General features: G+C 58.5%; 6 protein-coding genes across 6 annotated transcripts; 3 read left to right on the top strand and 3 right to left on the bottom strand.

The window, feature by feature from the left end:
* Nucleotides 1-333: 333 nt before the first annotated feature.
* On the top strand, nucleotides 334-6,294 carry PHSY_004611 (potential cyclic nucleotide-binding phospholipase; the record flags this gene model as incomplete). Its single annotated transcript, XM_012335224.1, has 2 exons — nucleotides 334-504; nucleotides 643-6,294. The coding sequence occupies 2 exons, from the start codon at nucleotides 334-336 to the stop codon at nucleotides 6,292-6,294; spliced, it is 5,823 nt and encodes a 1,940-aa protein (XP_012190614.1).
* Nucleotides 6,295-7,024: 730 nt separating this feature from the next.
* On the top strand, nucleotides 7,025-8,452 carry PHSY_004610 (glycosyltransferase; the record flags this gene model as incomplete). The annotated part of the gene is made up of 1 exon (XM_012335223.1): nucleotides 7,025-8,452. The coding sequence occupies one exon, from the start codon at nucleotides 7,025-7,027 to the stop codon at nucleotides 8,450-8,452; it is 1,428 nt and encodes a 475-aa protein (XP_012190613.1).
* A 293-nt stretch (nucleotides 8,453-8,745) lies between these two features.
* PHSY_004609 (hypothetical protein) lies at nucleotides 8,746-11,499 on the bottom strand (the record flags this gene model as incomplete). The annotated part of the gene is made up of 2 exons (XM_012335222.1): nucleotides 8,746-10,365; nucleotides 11,425-11,499. 2 exons carry the CDS (start codon nucleotides 11,497-11,499, stop codon nucleotides 8,746-8,748), a joined length of 1,695 nt encoding a protein of 564 aa, XP_012190612.1.
* Nucleotides 11,500-11,733: 234 nt separating this feature from the next.
* Nucleotides 11,734-16,914, top strand: PHSY_004608 (inositol polyphosphate phosphatase; the record flags this gene model as incomplete). The annotated part of the gene is made up of 1 exon (XM_012335221.1): nucleotides 11,734-16,914. The coding sequence occupies one exon, from the start codon at nucleotides 11,734-11,736 to the stop codon at nucleotides 16,912-16,914; it is 5,181 nt and encodes a 1,726-aa protein (XP_012190611.1).
* Nucleotides 16,915-16,983: 69 nt separating this feature from the next.
* PHSY_004607 (hypothetical protein) lies at nucleotides 16,984-19,247 on the bottom strand (the record flags this gene model as incomplete). The annotated part of the gene is made up of 2 exons (XM_012335220.1): nucleotides 16,984-17,018; nucleotides 17,300-19,247. 2 exons carry the CDS (start codon nucleotides 19,245-19,247, stop codon nucleotides 16,984-16,986), a joined length of 1,983 nt encoding a protein of 660 aa, XP_012190610.1.
* Nucleotides 19,248-19,954: 707 nt separating this feature from the next.
* Nucleotides 19,955-22,189, bottom strand: PHSY_004606 (hypothetical protein; the record flags this gene model as incomplete). The annotated part of the gene is made up of 1 exon (XM_012335219.1): nucleotides 19,955-22,189. One exon carries the CDS (start codon nucleotides 22,187-22,189, stop codon nucleotides 19,955-19,957), a length of 2,235 nt encoding a protein of 744 aa, XP_012190609.1.
* Between the last annotated feature and the right edge of the window lie 536 nt (nucleotides 22,190-22,725).

Here is a 22,725-nt window from a genome sequence, read left to right as displayed (position 1 = left end):
ACAAGCTTGGCGTCTCTACGTGACACTAAGGTTGCGGTGCAAAACCCATCTTTTCGAGCAGCGCAGAGTCTTACTCCTCCTTACAGTTGTTCGCGAGAACATCCTACAGGAACTGCATCACCAGCGACGGAAGAGGCAGAGTCCAAGATGCGCCGATCGACACGATAGATCGTACAACTGTAGGTGGCTGAGGGACCCTCCTTTCCCCGCGAAGGAGGGAGGAGCAAGCCACACATATGATGCGATCGGCACAGACGAGTCGTTGCCGATGGTGATTGGCGGTCACACGTTTGCTGTTCCGGTTGTCAGGGAACCGCATCCGAACGCCATGGGATGCCTGAGCGTGTCCAGCTGAGCATCGAGCATCGCGCCTCGGTGAATCGATCGGCTCATCGGATGTGCTACGTGACCGATGAGAAATTTGGAGGACCCTTGATCAAGCAAGTGGCTGCGATTTTCCTCGGACACAACGCTTGGACCAGTCAACACATGATCGCGTACGCGGTATAGGAGTTCAATGGACGGCAAAGGATGTTGCGCGCCAATTGCGCACAAGCTTGTCCTTCCACACCATTGTCTCTTCCGCCCCGTCCTTGCATTTACAGCTTGGCTCTACTGCAAGCGTCGGCCCTCATGTCGCAGGTCCCAGTGGCCTCGCCGGCCTCGTGGACGTCGGTCGCTTCAGCCGCAGCTTCGACGGTTACCGACGCCTCCAGCACGCTCGCTTCTTCTGCCGTTGAGCCAGCACTCAGCACAGCCGCTGCTGCGGCTGCTTCGTACGCCGACGAACGCAATCCGCTGATCGCACTCTTCGATGGTCTGCTCAGAGTGTTGCTCGCCTCGCTCAACCTTCTTCGCATCCTGGCCACCTTTTCAACCATCACAGTCCCCAGCCTCGTCTACACCATCCTCCATTACAGTCTGACGCTCCAGCTCAACTTTCCTTCGCTAGCTCTGCTCTTCCTCACCTCGGTCGTTTCTGCCTTCATCTGGCTTCGATACCGTCACCTCAACAAGTACGAGCGCCTACGAGAGGTTCCCATCACTCGAGATGAAGGCTTCAATCTCAATCCGGACGTCGCCTCCGCTGGCGGCGACAATGATCGCGGCAGCTTCCACAATTACCTCGACGATTTCTTGCAAGCCATTCGCATCTTTGGCTTCCTCGAGAAGCCCGTCTTTCACGAGCTCGCGCGCCACCTACAGACACGGAGACTCGTCGCCGGCGACAGCCTCTCGCTCGACACCGATTGCTCGTTTTACATCGTCATCGACGGCCATGTCCAGGTGTATGCGCCTCTGCCATCTGGCACTGCAAGCGCCGTCGGTCAGGACTCGATCGAAGATGAAGACGACAGCGGATACCAGCTGCTCAACGAAGTCGAGAGCGGAGGAACGCTCAGCAGCCTCTTCACCATCCTCAGCCTCTTCACCGAGGACGTCAAGCTTTCGTTCGGCAGCGACGAAGACTCTCACATACCGCCTCACCATCCAGCGTACGCATCCATGGATCGTCACGTTAATCCCAGCGTCGGGCATCCTCTAGGCCGTGCATACAATGGCACAGCTCCTACATCTCCCTTTTCCTCCGCCTTCAACCCGCCGACCCAGACCGCCGCTCAGCTTCAGCTCAACGCCGCGGCCCTTCGCAATGTACCCGCGGCCATGTCCACCGAAGGCGCTGTGGAACGTCTGGGAGGCTCTGCCGCGGTCCGTTCCGCATCCAAATCAGGTCACTCTCGAACCGCCTCCTCCGGCACAGAATCCATGACCGTGCAAGACGGCGACACGAGCACCATCATGGATCCTCACGAGCGTACTGATGACGGCGTGGCCAATCCACTAGCCCACGCACCCGATCTCCAGATGCCTCCAGCCCAAGCCGCCGCGCCCTTCTCACACTTTGCACCAGGCTACAACGCCTCCCCAGCCGGCACCCCGCTGTCGAGCATGCCCGGTACAGCAAGCTCTCCGTACATGCGTGGTCGAGCCACTTCCATCCCGGGCCTACACGAGGTTGCCGGTGGTCCCAACACGCCTGGATCTATCCTTAGCGGCATGAGCGGCAGTGTTCACGGCCACTTCCGCCAACATGCCGACCCTCTCCATCGACAAGGTGCTGGAACCGTAGCACGAGCCACTGTCGATACCACACTCGCCGTGATCCCCGCAGAGGCGTTCAAACGGCTCACCAAAAAGTTCCCTAACGCCGCCGCACACATTGTTCAAGTTATCCTTGCACGTCTGTCGCGCGTCACATTTCACACCGCTCACAAGTACCTCGGTCTCACCAAGGAGGTCATGCGCACCGAGAAATCGATCAACGATCTCGCCTGCTTTCCGCTGCCTTCCGAATTCTACGAGAAGGGCGGCATGGACAAGCTCCGTCGCCGTTTCGCTCCCCAGCCCACTTCCAGAGACGAGTCAAACATAGATGACGACTACTTTCGCAATTTCCAAGAGTGGACCTCGACCACTCAGCGAAGCTCCACGCCTGTGCCAGGCCCGAGACCTGACGGCGAAGGCAGCGCTACGAGGAGTCCTCCCAAAGTCCGGATCGCGCGAGAGCAGCCTTCGATCAGGACGAGTCCCAAGCGGATGACCACCAAGAAAGCCCCTGCGCCCCGTATCTCCACTGCCAAGACGCCATGGGGTCATCCGGACCCACCCCTCAAGACGCCCACAGCTCGCACCATGGTCAGCCCGGGTGACTTGCTCAGCATGGCCACCGTGAGCCAAGACGGTTGGCATACGAGTGGGTTCGATGTCCACTCGGCGCAGCCGACACCTCGTGCCAGGCCACGCTCCATCTCCAAGCTTGAGCCCTTCTCTGGTCCACTGCCGCATCCCATAGACGATCACACCGACGGCGCCAGCCCGCGCTCTGGTTCCTCGCCCGTACCGAGGCGCAACGGCGCCAGCGACGTGTACAACCACGGCGAAGATATGGATGGCGAGCGGCCCTTCTCCAACATCGGACTCCCTCACTTTGATATCAAGAGCGAGGTGATGGACTGCATCGCCAAGAGCATCGGTCTCGCTCAAACCGTCCACTCGCCCGTCGCTGCGAGCTACCAGGCTAGCCCCCACATCAGCGCGCAGGACTCTCTTCTGCAGCGCTCCGTGTTCAAGTCGGCTTTCAGCTCGCTGAGCATGCTCGATGCTGCCATGGCCGAAGAGGAGTCGAGCATCACGGGCACCAACAGCTCCATGGCAGGACACGGTCACTCGGGCTTCCATGCGTCCGACTTTGAGAACGAAGTGGAGGTCAAGTTCTTCCCGGCTGGGAGCACGTTGGTCAAGGCGGGAGAAAGCCGCGCTGGCCTCTTTTACGTCATCGATGGGTTCTTGGATGTCTTGCTTCCTGCCGAAGCCAACGAGCTCGAGGAGGAGGATCGCTCAAGGTTGACCAAAGACCAGAATTCGACAGGCAAGCGAGGCAGTCAAGCCGGCCACCCGGGTCCAACGGGACCGAGCTCGTATCGCTCGAGCGTCTCGTCTGCTTCGCTACGAGCGGGTCTTCTCGACGAGAAGACTTCACGTGATGCAGATTCTTCACGTTCTCAGCGCAGAGGCACCGATGCAGACCGCGACAGCATGAACGATGGCGATCATTCATCATCTCTGCATCGACCCGGCTTGCGCGAAGGCTCGTCGTCGTCAACCTCGTACGGAACCACGGCCGGTCTACGAAAACGTCCAACCGAATCGGTAAAGGTCGGCAATGCCCTGGACGGAACTGGCGGCGCTGGAAGCAGTGGCAAGCGCAAGCCGAGTCATGTATCGAGCGGAAGCGGAGCTGCTGCGACTCCTCGCCATTTGGACGCTACCACTTCCAACGTACCTTTCGCAGCCAAGGCGCCCATATCGCGCCCTCCGCTGCAGCAGCAGCAGCAGCAGCCTCCTCGGGGTCAGACCTCGCAGCAAACCGGCCATCGCCCCAGGGACGGCAAACGCTCCATCTTCACCGTGGGCCGCGGAGGCATCGCTGGATACCTGTCAAGTCTGCTGGGCACTGCAAGTTACGTTGACATCACCGCCAAGACGGATGCGTACGTGGGATTCTTGCCGGCCCACGCTCTCGAACGCATCATGGAGCGAAGGCCGATTGTGCTGCTGACTCTCTGCAAGCGTTTGCTGTCTCTGCTGCCTCCCCTGATCCTCCATATCGACTCGTCGCTCGACTGGCAGCAAGTGAACGCGGGTCAGGTCATCTATCGCGAAGACGACCCATCGGACAGCTTCTTCATTGTCATCAACGGCCGATTGCGAGCCATCACAGAGAAGAAGAACGGTATCGAGGTGCATAACGAGTATGGACAAGGTGACAGCGTCGGCGAACTAGATGTCATCACCAATTCGCGCAGACGCACGACGCTCCACGCCATCCGCGATTCGGAGCTGGCCAAGATGCCTTCGACGCTGTTCAACGCCATCTCTGTGCGTCATCCCGCGATCACGATCCAAATTTCGCGGATCATCGCACGACGAGTGCGAACAGAGCTTGTTCGAAGCAAGCAGGAAGGTGCTGCGCTTGGCGCGCCCATCCCGGGTCTACCCGACCTTGGCAGGAACAATCTGAACCTCAAAACGGTCGCCATCGTTCCTGTGACGCGTCAGGTGCCGGTGATCGATTTTGCAGCCAAGTTGCAGACCGCCTTCGATGACACCATCGGTGGACGAGCCGTGTTCCTGGATCAGAGCAGCGTCATGGGCGTGTTGGGACGACACGCCTTCAGTCGCATGGGCAAGCTCAAGCTCGCAGGATGGCTGGCGGATCTGGAGCAGAAGTACCGCATGGTCGTCTATGTAGTCGACACGCCGGTCTCTTCGGCCTGGTCGCAGACGTCGATCCGGCAGGCGGATTGCGTGCTGATGGTGGGATACGGCGATGAGCCGGCGATGGGCGAGTACGAACGGCTGCTGATGAGCGTCAAGACGACGGCGCGCAAAGAGCTCGTGTTGCTGCATCCGGAGCGGAGTGTGCCGCCCGGCTCGACGCGCGAATGGCTCAAGAATCGACCGTGGGTGCATGCGCACCACCACGTCGAGATGCCCGGCCTTTCCGGATCACACGCGGCGGCGGCGATGTCCACCGGAGGCGACCCCAAAGCAGTCAAGGCGCTACGGAATCTCAAGCAGAAGCTCGAGACTTCGCTGCAAAGGTACCGCAAGACCAAGACGCCGCTCTCTGCGGCTGGACGGCCGCACCACGCTTCCGATTTTGCCAGGCTCGCGCGCCGACTGTGCGGTATGAGCATCGGATTGGTTCTGGGCGGCGGTGGTGCACGTGGCTGTGCTCATCTCGGCGTCATCCGTGCGCTCGAGGAACGCGGTATTCCTATCGACATGGTGGGCGGCACGTCGATCGGATCGCTGGTGGGAGGTCTGTACGCAAGGGAAGCCGAGATGGTGTCGACGTTCGGCCGTGCGAAACGGTTTGCGGGTCGTATGGCGTCTCTGTGGCGATTCGCTTCGGATCTCACTTACCCCGTGGTGTCGTATACGACGGGTCACGAGTTCAATCGTGGTGTCTTCAAAGCGATCCAGGAGACGCACATCGAGGACATGTGGATCCCGTTCTTCTGCAACACGACCAACATCACCTGGTCGCGCATGGAGGTGCATACCAGCGGGTACGCCTGGCGATACATCCGCGGATCCATGACGCTGGCGGGACTGATTCCACCGTTGGTGGACGACGGAAACATGCTGGTGGATGGAGGGTATGTGGACAATCTGCCAGTGACTGTGATGCTGGCGATGGGTGCGCGATCCGTGTTTGCGGTCGATGTAGGATCGATCGATGATACGAGCCCGCGAGCATATGGAGACACGCTGTCCGGGTGGTGGGTGCTGCTGAACAGGTGGAATCCGTGGTCGGACGCGGGCAAGATCCCGTCGATTCCTGATATCCAAGGACGTCTCACGTACGTGTCGTCGGTCAAGACGCTCGAAGAGGCCAAAAAGGTCAAGGGATGCTTCTACATGCGCATGCCGGTGGAGGAGTTCGGCACGCTCGCGTTCGGACGCTTCGACATGATCTATGAAAAGGGATACAGGGCGGCTGTGGATCTGCTCGATGGATGGGATGCCGAGGGGAAGCTGCCGTCGGGTACGGAGAGGGAAGAGTTCGAGGACGGCGAGGAAGACGATGACGAGTACGAAGAGTACGACGTGTACACGGATGACGAAAGTGGGGTCAACGGGGGAGTCAGAAAGATAAGGAGGAGGAAGAGGCGCAGAAGAGCCAGGAGAAAGGCAGGGATCAGTGCACGAAGAAACAGTGTCTAGAACGTCTTGAGTCAGCGGATGATGTCAAATCTGACTGTTGCTCTTCTCGGAACGTAAGAAACCGAACAATCACACGCAAAGGTACCGCTGCACGATCAATGTGGATACAGCGAGCGTGAGTCAGTTAGAGGCAGCCTTGAGCAACAAGATGATTGATGGGCCGATGGGCTGATCAACGATGATTGATGATGATGATGGTGGCCCTTCTTTTTGTGGACTGAATTTTGGACATCAATTTACTCATTTGCCTGGAATCACTCCTTGGAAGAAAGGTGAAATTCGGGCAAGGAAGTGGGAGACGGCACAGCCGAATCTGACACGTCGACTGCTGCACAAGCGGCAAGACAAGGGTCCTGCGTAACTCTAGCAAGGAAGAACGTCGGTGATCCGTGCCATTGTTGCCGCGCCCCACCGGATCACAACTTGGTCTTCTTCCATCGTATAAGAGCTTCTCCTCCTTGCTACAGGTGACTTGTCTCACAGCAACGCCGTGTCAACACAGCAGCAGCCTAGCACCAAGGTCACTTCCAACGCAGCCCGAGAACAACGAGCACAGCCAACGTCGGTCTAGTCTGTCGTGTTCTTCTCGAGACCACGTCCGGTCAGGTCTGTACTGCTACGAGGCAGCAACGCATGCAGGGCTTCCATTGATCGCCTGCAGACCCACTCCGACGTTACGACAAGCAGAGTCTCGCGCCGACAGGCTCAACACCATCCCGCTCGATCCGTCATGGGTGCCGCATGCTGCGCAGGAGCCGCAGTAGCCGGCTCGGCCGCCTCTGCTGGTCCTTCCACACTGCTCGATGGTACCATCTACTCCTTCCTCTCGGCCATCCCTATCGCTCTTTACCACTACTATCCTCAGATCACAATCGCGCTGGTGACGCTGCTGGCGCTGGGCGCATCGACATTCTATCTCGTACTCGTCTTGCTCACGCCCGAATCGAAGGGCAGCTCTCCCTCGGAGCTCACCTACCTCTCGACCGCGAGTGAGAAACCACAACCGCTGGCGAGCTTGTTGGATGAGCTGTCGGAGATTGGAGGAGAGGGAGGAGCGGTGCAGCTCAGCGTAGTGGTTCCGGCGTACAACGAAAAGGAGAGGTTGCCGGTGATGTTGAAGGAGACGGTGGAGTTTTTGGAAGGCTTGAAGAAGGAGAAGAGGAGTTTGGTGCAAGGGCTGCCGCAGGATCACAGCAATGGATCGAACGGCGTCGTCGCCAACGGAATCCACGTCAATGGATCCGCTTCCACCACCCGTGTCCACTCCGCACTTCACAATCCACTCTCTTCGTACGAGATTGTCATCGTCGACGACGGAAGCAAGGACAACACGCACCAGGTCGCACTCGATTTCGCCCGATCGCACCCTTCGGCAGGCTCGACGATCCGCGTCATTCGTCTCATCGCGAACAGAGGCAAAGGCGGAGCCGTTCGACACGGCGTACTCCACTCGCGTGGCCACCTCGTCCTCTTCGCCGACGCCGATGGCGCTACATCCTTCCGCGACGTCTCCAAGCTCTGCCACACCCTATCGCAAACCCTGACGACCAAAGGTCACGGTGTAGCTGTGGGCAGTCGAGCACACATGGTCAAGTCGGATGCGGTGGTGAAGCGAAGCTTGTTGAGAAACTTCCTCATGCACAGCTTTCATCTGTTCTTGACGTTGCTGTTGCGACCACCGACGTTGGGAGGGGTGATGGGGAAGATCACTGGGAGGAGTGGGAAGAAGGTCGTAGTGACGGGGAAGAAAGGTGGTTGCAAAGTGGTATCTCTACCCGTGCAGCCGGAGGTGAAGGACACGCAGTGCGGGTTCAAGCTGTTCACCCGACCTACTGCACAACTCGTCTTCCCCGCCAGTCACATTGACGGGTGGATCTTTGACGTCGAACTCCTCATCCTCGCCCAGACCAGCTCCCAACTCGCACTGCAACAACAACCGCACACAACGGAGGAAGAGCAACACGACGAGGTCGAAGGAGAACTCAACGCACTCAAACGTCTACCCATTCCCGTCGTCGAAGTCAGCGTAGACTGGCAGGAGGTCAAGGGTAGCAAGATCGATCTGCTCAAGGACTCGATCCGCATGGCGTTGGATTTGATCGTCATCAGAGCGAATTATGGGCTGGGCAGGTGGAAGCCTCCTGCCGCAGCTGTGTGAGGTGAAGAACGCGAAGGGATAACAAGTGGTGGGCACTGTCAGCGATGGAGTCGGCGTTGTTCCTGATCCAATTGGTAACTTTCGGTTCAAACGATGCGGGTGTGTGATGACTGCAGTGATTTGTGCTTGTGAGCGAATCTCAATTGGCTAGATCGACCAGGCTGACGGAGCCCACGCTGGCTGCATTGTTTCGTGTCAGTTGCTGTCATTCACGCTCGTGTGATTGTGATCATCAATTAAGTTGCAAGACGTTAACAAAGGAAGAAGTATCTCATCGCGGTCTAACCTTCCGACTACGCGAGCGCACCAAGCGGATCATAAGGAGGCAACCTGACCGTCTTGTCATCTACACCCCTGGTGAATAAGGACCACAGATGCTTTGGCATAAACTTCTTGTCCACCACCACCTGGTAGTTGAACTCTTCGAACCACTTGTCGCTCATGACCATGAAGCCTTTGCCGTTACCGACGCCCGCCTCGCCCCACGAGTTCTCCACCCTGTACCTCTCCACCTTGCCCGTGCGATCGTCGATGTGCACCGCGGTGATGACCATGGCGTGCGTCATGGACGACTCTCCCAGCTCGATCCGCTGTGCCTTTGTCAATCCAAGAGTGACGTTGAAGGCCTCCTCGTATCCGAAGAGGGCTGGGTCCATGATTCCGGACGTCTTGTCGGAGAATTGTCCGACATCGCAGCCGAAGAAGACGGGGTGGCCGGCTTTGATCGAGCTGACGACGGCGGTGCGCATGACGTCGACGGTGGTGTTGACGTAGCTGATCGGGGTTCCTTCCCAGACATTTCCGAGACGTTGCACTGTAATCAGCTGGTCTGGCTCGTGTCGAGGATCGTGGATGAGGGAGCAGCGTGATTTGTGGTCAAAGGTGCCAGTGTACTCGGCCAAGAAACGCTTGGGAGTGGAGCGGATGGTGACGAACTTGCCGTCCTTGTTGCGGTAGTTGTAGGTGAACTCGTCGTCAGGTTGAGGTGGCGTGCCGAGGGAAATGACGAGTAGACGGTAGACCTCTTCCATCTGTTCGTCCTTGCGTGCGCGCTGTGCCTGTCGGACGGCATAGCTGATCTCTTGGGCGCTCATGGATCGATGGACCAGGTTGCCGAGTTTGCGTTCGACGTCCTGCTTGATCTGTCGCAGTTCGAGCGTGTATTCTCGCAGCTTGAGCGTGACGAGCCAGTTGATCTGCGAAGAGTAGCTCGAGTTGTAGCTCTCAGGGAAGACGGATTTGGGCACCACGCCGTACTTCTCCAAGAGGTTGGCGACCATGTCCCACTGACCACCGTCGTTGGTGGGGGCGGTCTTGAGGAACCCGACGACACGCTGGTCGAGGGGCTCGTCGGCCAACTCGATCATGTTCTCGAGGAAGTAGTTGGATTTCTCCAGCTTGTCCCAAAAGCTCAAGTAGCTCTGCGAGAGTTCGAACTCGTCCAGGTCGAGCGCTTTGGCTGCTTGGTGACGGATGACGTTGCAGGTAGCAAAGAGCCAGCATCGACCGGAGTTCTTCTGGTTGACCACAGGCTTGACCTCGTAGGGGATGGCGTGGGAGAACATGTGGGCGCAAGAGACTTCGACGTCGCGCTTGTGCAGGCTGGCCTTGATGTCGGCATTGTGGAGCGTCATCTGTGCCAATCGAGCGGATTGCGTTGCAAGAGCAGATTGCTGCCAGTCAGGGATGGATTTGAGCGAGATGCCAGCGCGACGTTCAACGTCTGAGGAGGAGGACGAGGCAACACCGAAACGGTGGAGCGTCTCGGCTTGGATGCGAGCGAGACGATCGGCGGCATGATGGTTGACGCTGCTCGACGTTTGAGCGTGTGCTCGGGACGAGTCGAGGCCGACGGTGTACTTGGCTTTCTCGTTGAAAGCTTCAGCGTCGGCGGCGGTCCTGTCAGCGACGGGCTTGGATGCGGAGGAACCCATATTGACGTCTTAGGTCTGGCGATGGATGGGGGGGGTTGTTGAATTTAGATTGAGGTGTCTCGACGGGGGGACGGATTTCGCGATGTATGCGGAGGGTCCGACGTCTATTTGTACTGCTGGAGATGGGGTTGAGCGGAGGAGCCGAGTCACAGCAGGATGGCGCGGGCGTAGAGATAAGTCTAGCTAGATGAGAGTGTGGGGTGGATCGAGCTCGAGGGCAGCCAGCTCACTTATCAACCACGCTCAGCTCCGGCTATCAGAGCGGCACACGCGCGTGTGTGATACGGACAAGTGCCGAAGCGGCGGCATGGCATTGCTGTCGGTCAACTGGCAGTCTTGATTAGGGTCGTCGTCACGGCTCGCCTCCCTGCTCCACTTGCAACCTCAAGGGTCTCAAGAGGTCTCGCCTCGGAAGACGATCGACCGAATACCGGCGAGCTGAGCAGGGTGCCATTCGCTGTGTTATGCACCTCGACGGGCATTTTTCTGAGAGATTCAATCCCAGCGTGCAGCGATAAGGGCAGCTCAGCTCCGCGTCTCACGCGAGCACGACCGTTGCCCGACTCTATGCGGCCTGTGCAGAAAATCTAAAAAATGTTACACCTATATATCCAACGTTTTCAATACAAAGGTCGCGGCGAGTTCATGATGACGCTGTAGGACGTCGCATTTCAAACACCGACAGCGAAACAACAAACCGAAGCGAGATGCAGGATGCCCATCAGGGCCCAAGCTTGTCAGCAGCACCCCTGAAATCATGGCTGTTTGGTGTCTGCCTCGTTTGCTCTTCGCACGAGTCCATGCGTGACTACACCATATTTTAGCTCGCACTCGCTCATCGACGAGCAGTGATCCGCCGCCGGCTGCGCTGCGGGCAGTCAGCTGCAGCAAGCTGCTTGGAAGTGCAACCTGCTTTCCATAGCCGCTGGGTCGTGTCTTCGAGCGTTCGCCTATCCCTGTTTATTTTTATTTCTTCTTGGTTGTGATTGTAAGGAGATGCACGGTCAGTTGGCGAGATTTCTCCCCACGCCAACTTACCCTTTTGAGCTGCGGCTGCTTTTTCCATGTTTCAACTCGCTCGCACTTTCTACTGTCCCGCTTCGAACAGCGCATTCGCCTTACTGACTACGGTACTCCACCACACGATACCACCAAACCACATCACGAGCCACGAGGCTGAGCCATGAGCTTCAGTTGACGTCCTTCGCCGATTCTGCTTCTGCTTCACTTTGCTGGATGACTTCGGATGCACGTGCTTGTCTTCTGACGGCGGTCCGAGCCACAGCATGAACATCTCAGCCTAGGATGTCTCCGAGCCTTCCCTCGACCTCTTCACCACCGCCCAAGATGGCGAGTGCAGGCCCTTCCTCGCCATCGCTGGCATCCAGCGTCAATGAACAACCAGCCCTGCATCAGCCTCATCAACCACCTCTGCGTGCGCGTTTGCATGCTCTGCTTCAACATTCGCACTCTCACTCTGGCTCCAGTCCTGCTCTGTCTCCTACTTCAGACACGCACAGCCAGCATCACACAGATGCGGATCCGCTCAGCAGCTCAACTTCGATAGAAAGCGAGGCCCACGCCGTCACGTCGCCCAAGATGGTCGCTTTGCCGCCACATCCGCAACCGCCCAAAGGCGCCCTGAGCGTCTTGCCAAAGACCACTACGCCATCTTCGTCCATCCACAAGCCTTCTGTGGCTTCTTCGCCCCCGCCAAAGCTCGCCGCTTTGCCTCGAAGCGTCACCGCATCAAATCTGGGCAGCAGCCCAGCCGTCGCACCACGCCCAGAATCGACGTCCGCCGGCCCATCCAGGGCATCCAGTCTCGACCCTTCTCAGCTTCCGTCAGCGTATACCCTTCCGACTTCACACACAACGTCCAACGTGCATCCTGAGCACTCGTCTAATCAGCCACGCCAGCGCCCTTCCATCAAAGTCCGCATTATCACTTGGAACATGCACGACAGCGTCCCAAAAGGCGAGCTCGAAGTTCTCCTCGGAAAAGCCGGTCCGTATGTCCCGCCCGAATCCGATTGGGACATCAGCTACGACAGTGCTGATGATGACGACCAACACGCATCACAATCCGCACGCAATCAAAGCAGAGGTCAACACGTTGTCGGTCAAGAGCACGTCCCTAGAGCAGATCGCATCCCGCCCCTCCCGCACGATGATTCGCATCCTTACCATCTGCTCGTCATTGCAGGTCAGGAATGTCCCTGGGGAGACGGAAAGCGTCTTGCTACCAGCGTCGGCATGGCGAACGAGCTGGGAGACTTCGGAAAGCAAAAGGCGCGTGCTGCCAAAGACAAGGACAAGGACAAGGACAGATCGAAGCCGTCCAAGCAAAAGGAGAAGCAGAGGTCGGGCGACAGCGATAGCCTGCCCGCCATTGCCGATGCAAACAACAAGTCTGCACACTCGACTACCGACGAAGCGCCCTCATCTATCCAGAACAGAGACGGTTTGCAAATTCCCTCGGACGATAACAGCTTTCCATTCTTCTCTGGCCCACTTTCCACTGCTCTTCCTGGCCAACCGCTCGCTTCGCCCATGATCGGCGGCAGCTCTATGCCCGGCTTTGGCGGCAGCACCACCGATCTACACAACGATGACAAGCTCGTCGCTTGGCCCAACATCGGCGGCAAAGGCTGGAGCGATCTCTGCGAGGACTGGCTTGTCCGCAACCAGCACGTTAAGAAGGACAAGGAACACAAGGAGAAACCTTTCATCAGCGGCGCCCGCCTCGCCCGCGCGCTGTCTCACTCCGCATCAAAGAAAGAAGTCGCCCAATCTAGTCAGTCTTTCGCACTCCATGATCCTCAGCAGAGCGTTCCATCGCACTCCGTCTCGGCAGCCGTGACGCCCGAGTTATCGCGTGCTGCAAGCCCTGTTGGCATCCCGACCAGCTTCAGTCTGCCAGGCACTCCCAATCAGAGTACCCTCGAAGGATTTGGTGCATTCACAGATACTCCAGCTCCCCCGCCCGCGGAGTCCTCACCCGGCGCCGACAAACGCAAGCGGCTCGTGCCCAAGCTCAATCTCAACCGTCTCGATATTGTGAAAAAGTCCCCGGCTTCCGGTCGATCGAGCCCCGCCAATATGACCGATGCCGAATATGTCTCGTCACCCGTGCTACTCTCGCCCACAGCAATCGTTCCCAAGACTGCGCAGCAGCTGTCTAGCCTATCGACGGTTCCCAGTGAGCAGGCGGCTCACGCAGCCGAGCCGAGCTCCGTCAATGCTTCGACGAGCGCAACACCATGGCTGACTGTACCCGGCACACCTGCCATGAGCCGCATGAGCTCATCACATAGCCTCTCGACATTAGCAGCGGGCTCTGCAGTCCCTTCGAATAACGAAGTGCATGTTGATCCTCCAACCCCATCGCGTACTCCTTCGCCATATCCCGACGCCCAACCCGGCGCAAAAGTCGGAGGTCAAGTCCCCAGCAACTCTGCAGCTCTAGCCGTCCCCGCTGCGAGCGATGCTGGTGCTAAAGCACCCGAGAAGTCGTTCGCCGACTCGATGCCCAAGTCTTTGGGCCCGTACGAGCTAGTCATCAAGGAGCGCATGATGGGCTGCTACATGGCTGTCTATGTGTGGCGCGGGTGCAAGGATCGGATCCGTGGCGCTTCGCGATCTCACGTCAAGTCTGGCCTCCTCGCAGGTCGTGTTGGCAACAAGGGCGGCGTAGGTATCTCGCTCAAGCTGGGCGCCACACGGCTGCTCTTCGTCAACGCACATTTGGCAGCACACGAGGACAAGGTCGCCCTTCGATTGGCAAATGTGGCCAAGATCAAGGCAGCGCTCAAGGTGGATTCGTTCCTGCCAACGGACGATCCGCGATCCCGGCTCGAAGACATCACCGAGCAATTCGATCATACCTTCTGGTTTGGCGATCTCAACTTCCGCATCGACATCTCGCGCCAGCATGCCGATTGGCTCATGATGAACAAGAAGTACGATCAGGCGCTCGCCTTTGACCAGCTTGGCAAAGTGCTCAAGGAAGGAGATGCTTTCAAGGGCTTCAAGGAGGCTCCCATTCATTTCCCTCCTACATACAAGTACGACGTCCTCAGTACACTCAAGCTCAAGCGCAGCAAGACGCAGACCTCGACGCGAAGCGCAATCGATATTCCCGGGGCTTCCTCAACAGTCACCGCCACAGCTGAAACGTCAACGACTCCCCTTGGCGAGAGCGTCATCCCAGAGGATAGCACCGTTTGCTTTGGTGAGCCCGACTCGCAAGCGGATCAACTGGGAGATGCCAGTCCGGCCTTCTTTCCGAAGAGCGGGCTCAACAATGATGCTTGCTCGCACCTGGACTCGTCCAGGCTTGCCTCAGCGCCGCACGGCATCTCGCCTACTGCTGGCGATGAAAGCATAGCAGCTGCGTCTGATACCCACGATCCCGATCGATCGGACGAAGATCGGTATTCGATTGCTTCTTCCTCGGCATTTGGCTCAATGGCATCGTCTTCCGGCTTTGTACGCGCGTACCGAAACCAAGAGGCTCGCCTGCCACAAGACGTCGACCCGGCGCTGGTTCGTGAACGCGAACTCGAACTGCAAAGGCAACGCCAGCTTGCCGAGAACACGAGTGCAGCCCAGGGCCCGCGCTTCTTCTCTCCTGGCGCCGCGATTAAAGCCAAATTCAAGATCATGGACATGATGCGTAGCGCTACAAGCACCAACATCAAAGAGAAGCTGAGCAGTGCAGTTTCTGCAGATGGTCAACCCGGCGGTCGCAAGAAGTGGCTCAACGTCCTGACCGAGTCGCCGAAGAAGTCGGCCATGACGGCATCGGCTTCGAGCGACAACAACTCGATCGTGGATTCGATCAACTCCATGCCGTCGCCTGGGACGGAGCTTTCAACCTATGCGCCTGACGGCGACGAGTCTTGCGATGCAGCAGGACGAAGAGGCAGCCTACTGTCCTCGGACGGCTACCCCAGTAGTGCGGGTCATGGGGAGATGCCAACAATTCGCCATGTGTTGAGCAGAGAAGGCGAGGCTCTTTCGAGCGACAAGGAGAGCGAGAGCGGTGCTCCGGCACCTGTCCGAGCTGGTCCGCGTCGCTCGTCGCTGCAGATGGCTAAAGCGACTGCGCTGGCAGCAGCAAAAGCCCACAGAGAAGCCAAGTATCCGCATCTGACTGGCGCCACTGCCGAGCAGATTGACTTCCTCGAAGCGCAGCCGTACGACACAAGCGCCAAGCAGAGGGTGCCGTCGTGGTGCGATCGAGTTTTGTTCCGTTCCACGGTCCCGCTCGATCCCGAAGATCGAGATCCGGAAGGCGACGCAGACGACCTCAAGCGCTCCGAACACGAGGCCAAGCTTGGGTCTAGAGTCGGCAGCGCGCTGTCCAGTGCATTAATCACGCCTTTGCGGCAAGCAGCAGAGCGCCGTCACCACATGCATCCGCAGCGAACGGCTTCCAACGGTCTCATAGCCGCCGTTGCCGGCAGCTCTTCCATCGCTTTTGCGGACGAGAAGCCGTTTCGAGCTGAGGTCGGGCCGAAGGGAGAGGTGGCCCGCAAAGCTAGCGCGACGCGCAGGAGTCAGCATAGCGATCGGGCGACCACAACATCGCAGCCGAGCGTTTTGAGTCCGAAGGCAGTTACGCGAATCTCGGCAGTGGACGAACGCACGCGGGAGCCACACCTCTTGCAACGCTTCCTACACCCAGCCAGACACCGACATCGACTCAAAGCATTGAGCCCCAGTCTCACGTTTTCCGACTCGACGGACAACACGCACGATACTGCGCAGTGGGTGGTCAAGAACAACAGCAGTATCGATCTGATGCCAACCTCGACCAGTCTGGGACTCGAGAGCGGTGCAGGACTTGGATTGGCAGGGCTGGAGACGACGCGGACCGCTATCAGCACGGTTGATTTGCCGAGTCAGTTGGAGGAGAGGGACAATCGATTCGATGGTGCCGCTAAGCGGAGTTCCTCGCCTTTGTCGGCCCTGACCTCACACGCGAAAATCGTGATCCCACCACGGCAGTCGAGTACGTCTCAGAACAACTCGCCCATGGTGAATGGCCGGGGCTGGTCTTTCCCGTCTCCGACCAAGGAGATCGCTTCTCCTGCCACAGTTTCCCCACTCGAGGTGCCCCAGCCTCCCGTTCGCTCGGCCTCGGCAAGCGCAGCTTCGGAAAAGCCGCTCTCGCCACCCGTTTCGACACGGTCCGTACCGTCACCTGGACCACGTCGCACGCTTTCGTCATCCAGCACGGATCGCGGTGGGTGGATGGACAGCCTCTCCTCCCACCTGCCCGCCTTTTTCGCCCCTGCCTTCTCGGCTCTCAGATCGCACCGACACGCGAGCCAGTCCATCGATGCGACCGAGTTGCCACAGCACAAGGAGGATGCGCAGCCGCAGACGCCGCTCTTGGGACCCAAGAGGGGTCGCATCGAATGCTTGCTCTACAAGTCGTTGGACGATCGTGAGATGCGCATCTTGGAGGGAAGATCCGATCATCGTCCGGTTATCTTTGTCGGTGCTATCGGCATTTGACGCGCTTTGGGTGGTTTGCTCGAATACACATGTAACAACATACGAAGATTGCGCCATCCTGGGGGTTGTTCATGTTGGGTGGAAATCTCTCCGCTCCTTCAGACCTGAAAGGGATAATGTGACTCGAAGCGAGTAAGTGAGGTCGCCCAGTACGGCCGCACGTATGTTTTGGGATGATTGGACGAGTGCTGTGAGTGATATTTACTTTTGTGTACAAGTGAAAGGGGGAAAGGAAAAAGGGCGCAGACGGATGGTGATGTCACCAAGGGTCCTCCGTCGTCACGAGACAGCCGACTCGGTTCTAGCTGACCTCGAGCTACGTTCTAAGCAGTGACAGAGGGTTGTTGACCCTTCGAACCCCACGCGCCAGCGGGAGCGGGCTTACCTGCGCTCCTCGCACCTGCACCTGCACCTGCAGCTCTCGAGAACGCACCACCGCCGCTCTTAGCTCCTCCGCTCCAGGAGCTCTTGCCCTTGTTGTCCTTCTTATCCTTGCCCTCGCCAGCGCCCGCCGCCGCCGCTGCCGCAGCGTTCGCCTCCTCCTGCGCCTGCTTGTCCACGATCGGCAACGCCTTGCTCTGAATGTTGGCCAGCACATCGTGCATCCTAGTGCCGTTCCTCAAGAACCAATCTCCATACCTCCTGCCCACCCTCGACTCGGCAATGTGAACCATATCGGTGTCGATGACGAAATCCAAATCGCTCGTGTTGACCACCTCGCCCTCCAACAGACTTCCGCTCGACCACTTGAGCGATCGAGTCGAGTTCTTCATGACCATCATCATCTCGACCAACTCCTCCTCGTCGATCTCGAGGAACGAGGCCAACTTGTCGGTCCCCAGCGTGGTGTACAGTCGCAGGAACGAGCGTACGTTGGCGTTGGAGAGCTGACTTCTGACGTCGGACAGGAAGACGCGCAGCTGGTGCTGGGTGGGATCGGGGTACACCTTGTCCGTGAACGCGGCGAGCGCCTCCTCGTCGTGGTAAGGTGGAGAGTTGGCGGTGATGAATTTAGGGCAGGCGTAGATGAAGAGCTCCTCGAACGCGGCGATTCCCTCCGACCCGGGTTTGGTCATCTTGTTGAATTGTTCGCCGTACTTTTCGCGCATCTGCGTCTGGATGTTTTCGTCCAGACGCGTGGGGCAGAGAGCGCACGCCGTGGAGAGGAGCGCGTACATTCGATCGGCGGTCTTGTTGATCTGATCGTACTGGTACGATCGGGTGTGGTACTGACGAAGACGCATGATGAAGACGAGGATGTGCGTGAAGCTCTTGATGCAATCCGGGTAGCGGCGGAGCATGAGGTAGGCGAAACCGACGTAGTAGTAGGCGGTGACGTGGCAGGCAGTGACGCGGTTGATCAGCCCGGACTTCTTGTTGAGCTCGATGTGGTCGAGCATCTTCAACGCCAGAGTGTAGTCTCCGAGCAAGACGTGGACTCGAAGCAGACCGATGATGGAGAAGTATCCGAGCATGCGGTAGAGAGGTTTGGAGCCGAACTCTCCGGCAACTTCGTCCGGATCTTCACCCTTGCTGGCTGCTACCAGCTGCTCGGTGATGCGCGACTTCTGGATGAGCGAGTACAGCACGTTGAGAACAGAGTAGCTGCTCCACACGCCTCCATCCTGCAAAAGCGCGATCTCGTCCTCCGACTTGTTCGACACCTTGTTCCTCCACTGCGAGAAGCTCTGGAACTGGTAGATGAACTCGTCGATGATGTCCCACAGCCACTGGGCGGGCAGCTCGAGCTGCACCGGTCCGTCGCTGTTGAGCACAAAGTTGAAAAAGTCGCAGTAGTTGTCATACGAATGGAAGCGGTCCTCACCGTCGGGGCTGAGACGCGAGTAGACGTGACGGTACCAGAGCTCTCGGTACAGAGTCAGGAACTTCTGGTCGTCGTTGACGAGAGGAGCGATGGTCTCGGCTTCGGGCCACTCGGAGCGAGCGTAGAACTTGTCGGTGAGTCGGTTCCACGTTCCCTCGTAGGCGTTGCTGATGTCCTGGACGTTGTTGTTCTGCACGGCTTGGTTGAAGAGCACGATGTACTTGCGGATCTGGTCGGGGACTGCGGCGAGGGCAGCGGCCTGGGCCTGCTGCTGTGCTTGGGCGTGGGCTGCGGCAAGAGCGGCGGCCTGCGCCTCGTCGACTTCGGCACCAGCCTCACCGGCAAACGGAGCGGAGTAGTCGCCTACGACGAGATCGACATCGTCTCCGAGCTCGTCTTCATCGCCGAACTCTTCTTCACCACCGAAAAGCTGTCGCTGAGGTTGCTGCTGGTGTTGGTCGAAAGCGGCGCCGTTGGACTGGCCCTGCTGGGGAAGGTTGGCGGCCATGTTTATCTGTGTGTATCGGGATCGACTTGCAGCGCTCCTTTGGTGATCAAAAGAAGCTTGCAAGGGGGCGGTGAGGGGAAAGGACAGATGTGGTCGATATCAAAGAAGATCCTGATCTCGAAGCATCAGACCCAGCAGAGCTGCTGCTGCTGCTGCTGCTGCTGCTGCTGTTGCTGCTGCAGAACGCGCGCGACCTTGTTCTTCTTGTCGAGCCGCTTGGGAAGAAAAAAGGGCCTCTCTTCCTCGCCCTTGCAACTTTTCCCTAATTACAGCTCACGCAGCAGAGCAAATAGAATTTTCCACGACGCGAAATACCACAGTCCAAGTGTGTCATTACAAAACCCAATCAGAGAATTTCATTGCTAGGCTCTCGTCCGGAAAATTTCAGTCTGTCGACACCATCAATCGTCTTTTTTTACAGGCTCATTTCTCCTCCGGCTTCCTTCGGACAGCGGCTTTTGCCATCCCGTAGGCTCATCATCTACCTGGTGACCTGTACATTCGCAGCGTACAGCACTAGCTACGCGGGTTGGCGGACTTGTCACGCTGCATCGAGGCTGCTTTGATACACAACACGTCGAGAATACAGCCAAAGCACAGTGCAATTCAAGCAACAGAAGCAAGTGTAATGAAAAGGCCATGTTTCGTGTTCCTGCGTCGCCTTCCCATCGTACTGGTACAATTTCCTTCCGGAACGCCACCATCATCTACTGGTATCCTCGATTATCAAAGAACGTGCTCTGCGCTTGCTGGTGATGTTGCTGATGCGGTTGATGCATTCTCACGCTGCCCCCGTTCACCAATGGGCTCAGATGCGACTGATGACGCTGGTCGTCCAACAAACCCGATCCCGACGCACCGAGACCGGTCTGGCCCGGATCCGACGCAAGGTAGCCCGAGTTGCTGTGGTGGTGGTTGCTGTGGTGTCCGTAGGTCTGGTGGTGCGACAAGGTCTGTTGCGCAGGCGCGGTGGTGTAATTCGACTGGCCAAAGAGCGAGGGACCTGGCGCAGCGGTCTGACTGGCCCAGGCGTTGTGCGTCTGATCCTGCTGGTGCGCGTTGTGGTGCTGCGTGTGCTGCGGCGGTGCCATGTGCTGACTGTGCGAAGCGTGCTGCCGCGAGGCTTGCAACGTGTCCGACGACTGTGCCGATGCGATGGTACTCGAGTCGTTGCTGTAGCCGCCCGAGTAGTCGGCCAACGTCGTACCTCGGCCGCTGTGCGCCGCTTCCAATCCTGATGACGACAGCGAACCTTGCTGTGCTTGCAACGACGAGCCGGTGAGATCGTCGCCGCCAGGTCCCAGCATGGAATTGCGCTGGCTCGGCGGCTGCCGGAACCGCGTAGGTGTGTCGTCGAGGTCAGCCTGGTCCGCTTTGCGACGCTGGACGACTCCCTTGGCCGTCTTGTTGCCGCCAGGACCGGCGACGCCAGTTGCGTTGTTCGCCTTCCGTGCAGAAGCGATGCTCGAATCACCGCCTCGCAAGCTCCGATCCGCATCGGCCAAGGCGGAAGACGAGCTGCTTGCATTCAAACCCATCATGCTCGTGCTTCTGGTGCTGTCCAAGTTGCGCGGCGTGCTTTCGCTCGGATCCTGATGCGAGTTGCTAGCCCGCGCCTCCTTCTTGCGATGCAAGTTGGCCTCGTCGATCGCATTGTCGATGATCTGCTGCAGCAGCTGCTTCGCTTTCCAATGGTCCTCGCAGTCACCCAATTCAGGGTGATCGTTTTCGAGTCGATTGATGGCCGCCTTGACTCGATCCTCGGGCTGCTTTGCCAGTCGAACCTCCTGCAACAGCCACTCCTGATACAGCTTTCGACCTGTCTTGCGTACGCTGAGATATTGCTCGGGTCGAATCTCGAGGAACTCCTTGAGCGGGAGACGGCCAAGCGTTGCCATGGACCGCTTTGTCTGGTCACGGTGAGCACGTCGGGCCTGTTGCATGGTGCGGTACTTGATGTTGCGCGACTGATGGCCAGGCGGAGCGTGCCAGGTGCGATTCAGCCAGCCTTTCCATTCACCCAGCGAGGCTTCGGTGGCCGCTTTGCGCGCGCTATCGCCGGCAGCCGCGCCGGCAGTGGAGAGCCTCTTGAGATTGGATGGTGTCTGGTGACCGGCAGTGGACATGTCAGCCGACAGATCGATGGGATCATCCGGGAACACGGGACTCGGCAGGCGGCTTCTGAGCATATCGTCTTGACTCGGCTGCTGCTGCTGCTGGGTTGCTTGCTGAAGGCCTTGCGGCTGAGACTGTAGATGTAGCGGCTGCTGCTGCTGCTGCGGTTGCTGTTGTTGCGGTTGCATTTGCTGTTGCTGCAGCTGCTGCTGTGCAGCGCGACCTGTGGCGGCAGAGAGGCTACTGTTCATGACCGAGTTGGGAGTGGGAGAGGCGCCTCTGAGCGTGCTACCAAAGGTTCTATCCAGCGTAGAACTTGCGGGGTCAAGTGGGCTGCGAAAGTTGTTCGAGGCAGCGTTCTGGTAAACTTGGCCTTGCCGAGAATCGGAGCGAGATGCCGTGTTGCTTGAGCCGGCGACGACGTTGTTGGAGCCGAAAGAAGACGCGTTCTGGTTGCCGTTGAGACGTCCACGATTGAGGTCGGCGGCGTTGTTGGCTTGGCCTGCGTCTGGTCTCATCACTTGCGATCCGAACGAGCCGGTCGCAGCTGCGGAAGCGGTGTCATTGGCATTGCGGCCGGTGCTATCAGCAGCGGCAGCCGTCATCTGCGAGACCTCGATGAGACGCGAAGTGAGCGAGACGAGAGACGCGAGCTGAGTGCCCATCATGGAGAGTTGGCTGCTGACCTGTGAGCTCATGGCGTTGATGGCTTGCACCACGTCGGCGTTGGAAGGTAGCGATGCATGCTGCGGCGTAATCTGAGACGGAGCGAGCTGTGACGCTTGAGACTGTTGCTGCTGCAGATCCTGTTGTGCTGTGTTGCTCATGCGAGGAGCGACGCGCGGGTCAACGACGTTTGAAAGGCGATTGAGAGGAGGCGACGAGGGCGACCAGCGAGGGTGCGCCTGCGCAGTGTAGCCGTGATAGTCCTGCCTGGAGAGACGCGACATGATGGATGCTGACAGAGGCTGCTGCCGAGAGAGACTATGTGCGGAAGGCGTCGTCGGGGATTCACCTCAGCCGAACTAGAGCCGGTCCACGCACGATCGCGTGTCGATTGATCAGGCAAGCGTCGAGATGGACGAGCAGAAATTCGCGCGGAGTAAGACTGTGCTGAAGCGACCGGCAAGAATGGATAGAAGCGATATGAGGCGAAGGCCGGCGCTGACCCTGACCTGCAGGACAAGTCGATCCTGCACGCAGTTGAGTTTCACCACGAAGCCACGTGAGTCAGATGGATGCAAAAGGGCGAACAGAGTTGATGCGGCGCCGCCAGTCCAATCCTTCGACTCTTGATCTTCAAAGTCAAGCCAGAATATCCTGTGCCATGGGCGAAGACGACGTGATAAGCCGGGTTGTCGCC

Source organism: Pseudozyma hubeiensis (genome assembly GCF_000403515.1).
Source record: "Pseudozyma hubeiensis SY62 DNA, scaffold: PHS45, whole genome shotgun sequence".
Classification (NCBI taxonomy): Eukaryota; Fungi; Basidiomycota; class Ustilaginomycetes; order Ustilaginales; family Ustilaginaceae; genus Pseudozyma; species Pseudozyma hubeiensis.
The sequence above is the reverse complement of the archived record's forward strand: the minus strand, read 5'-3'. Positions and strand labels throughout refer to the sequence as shown.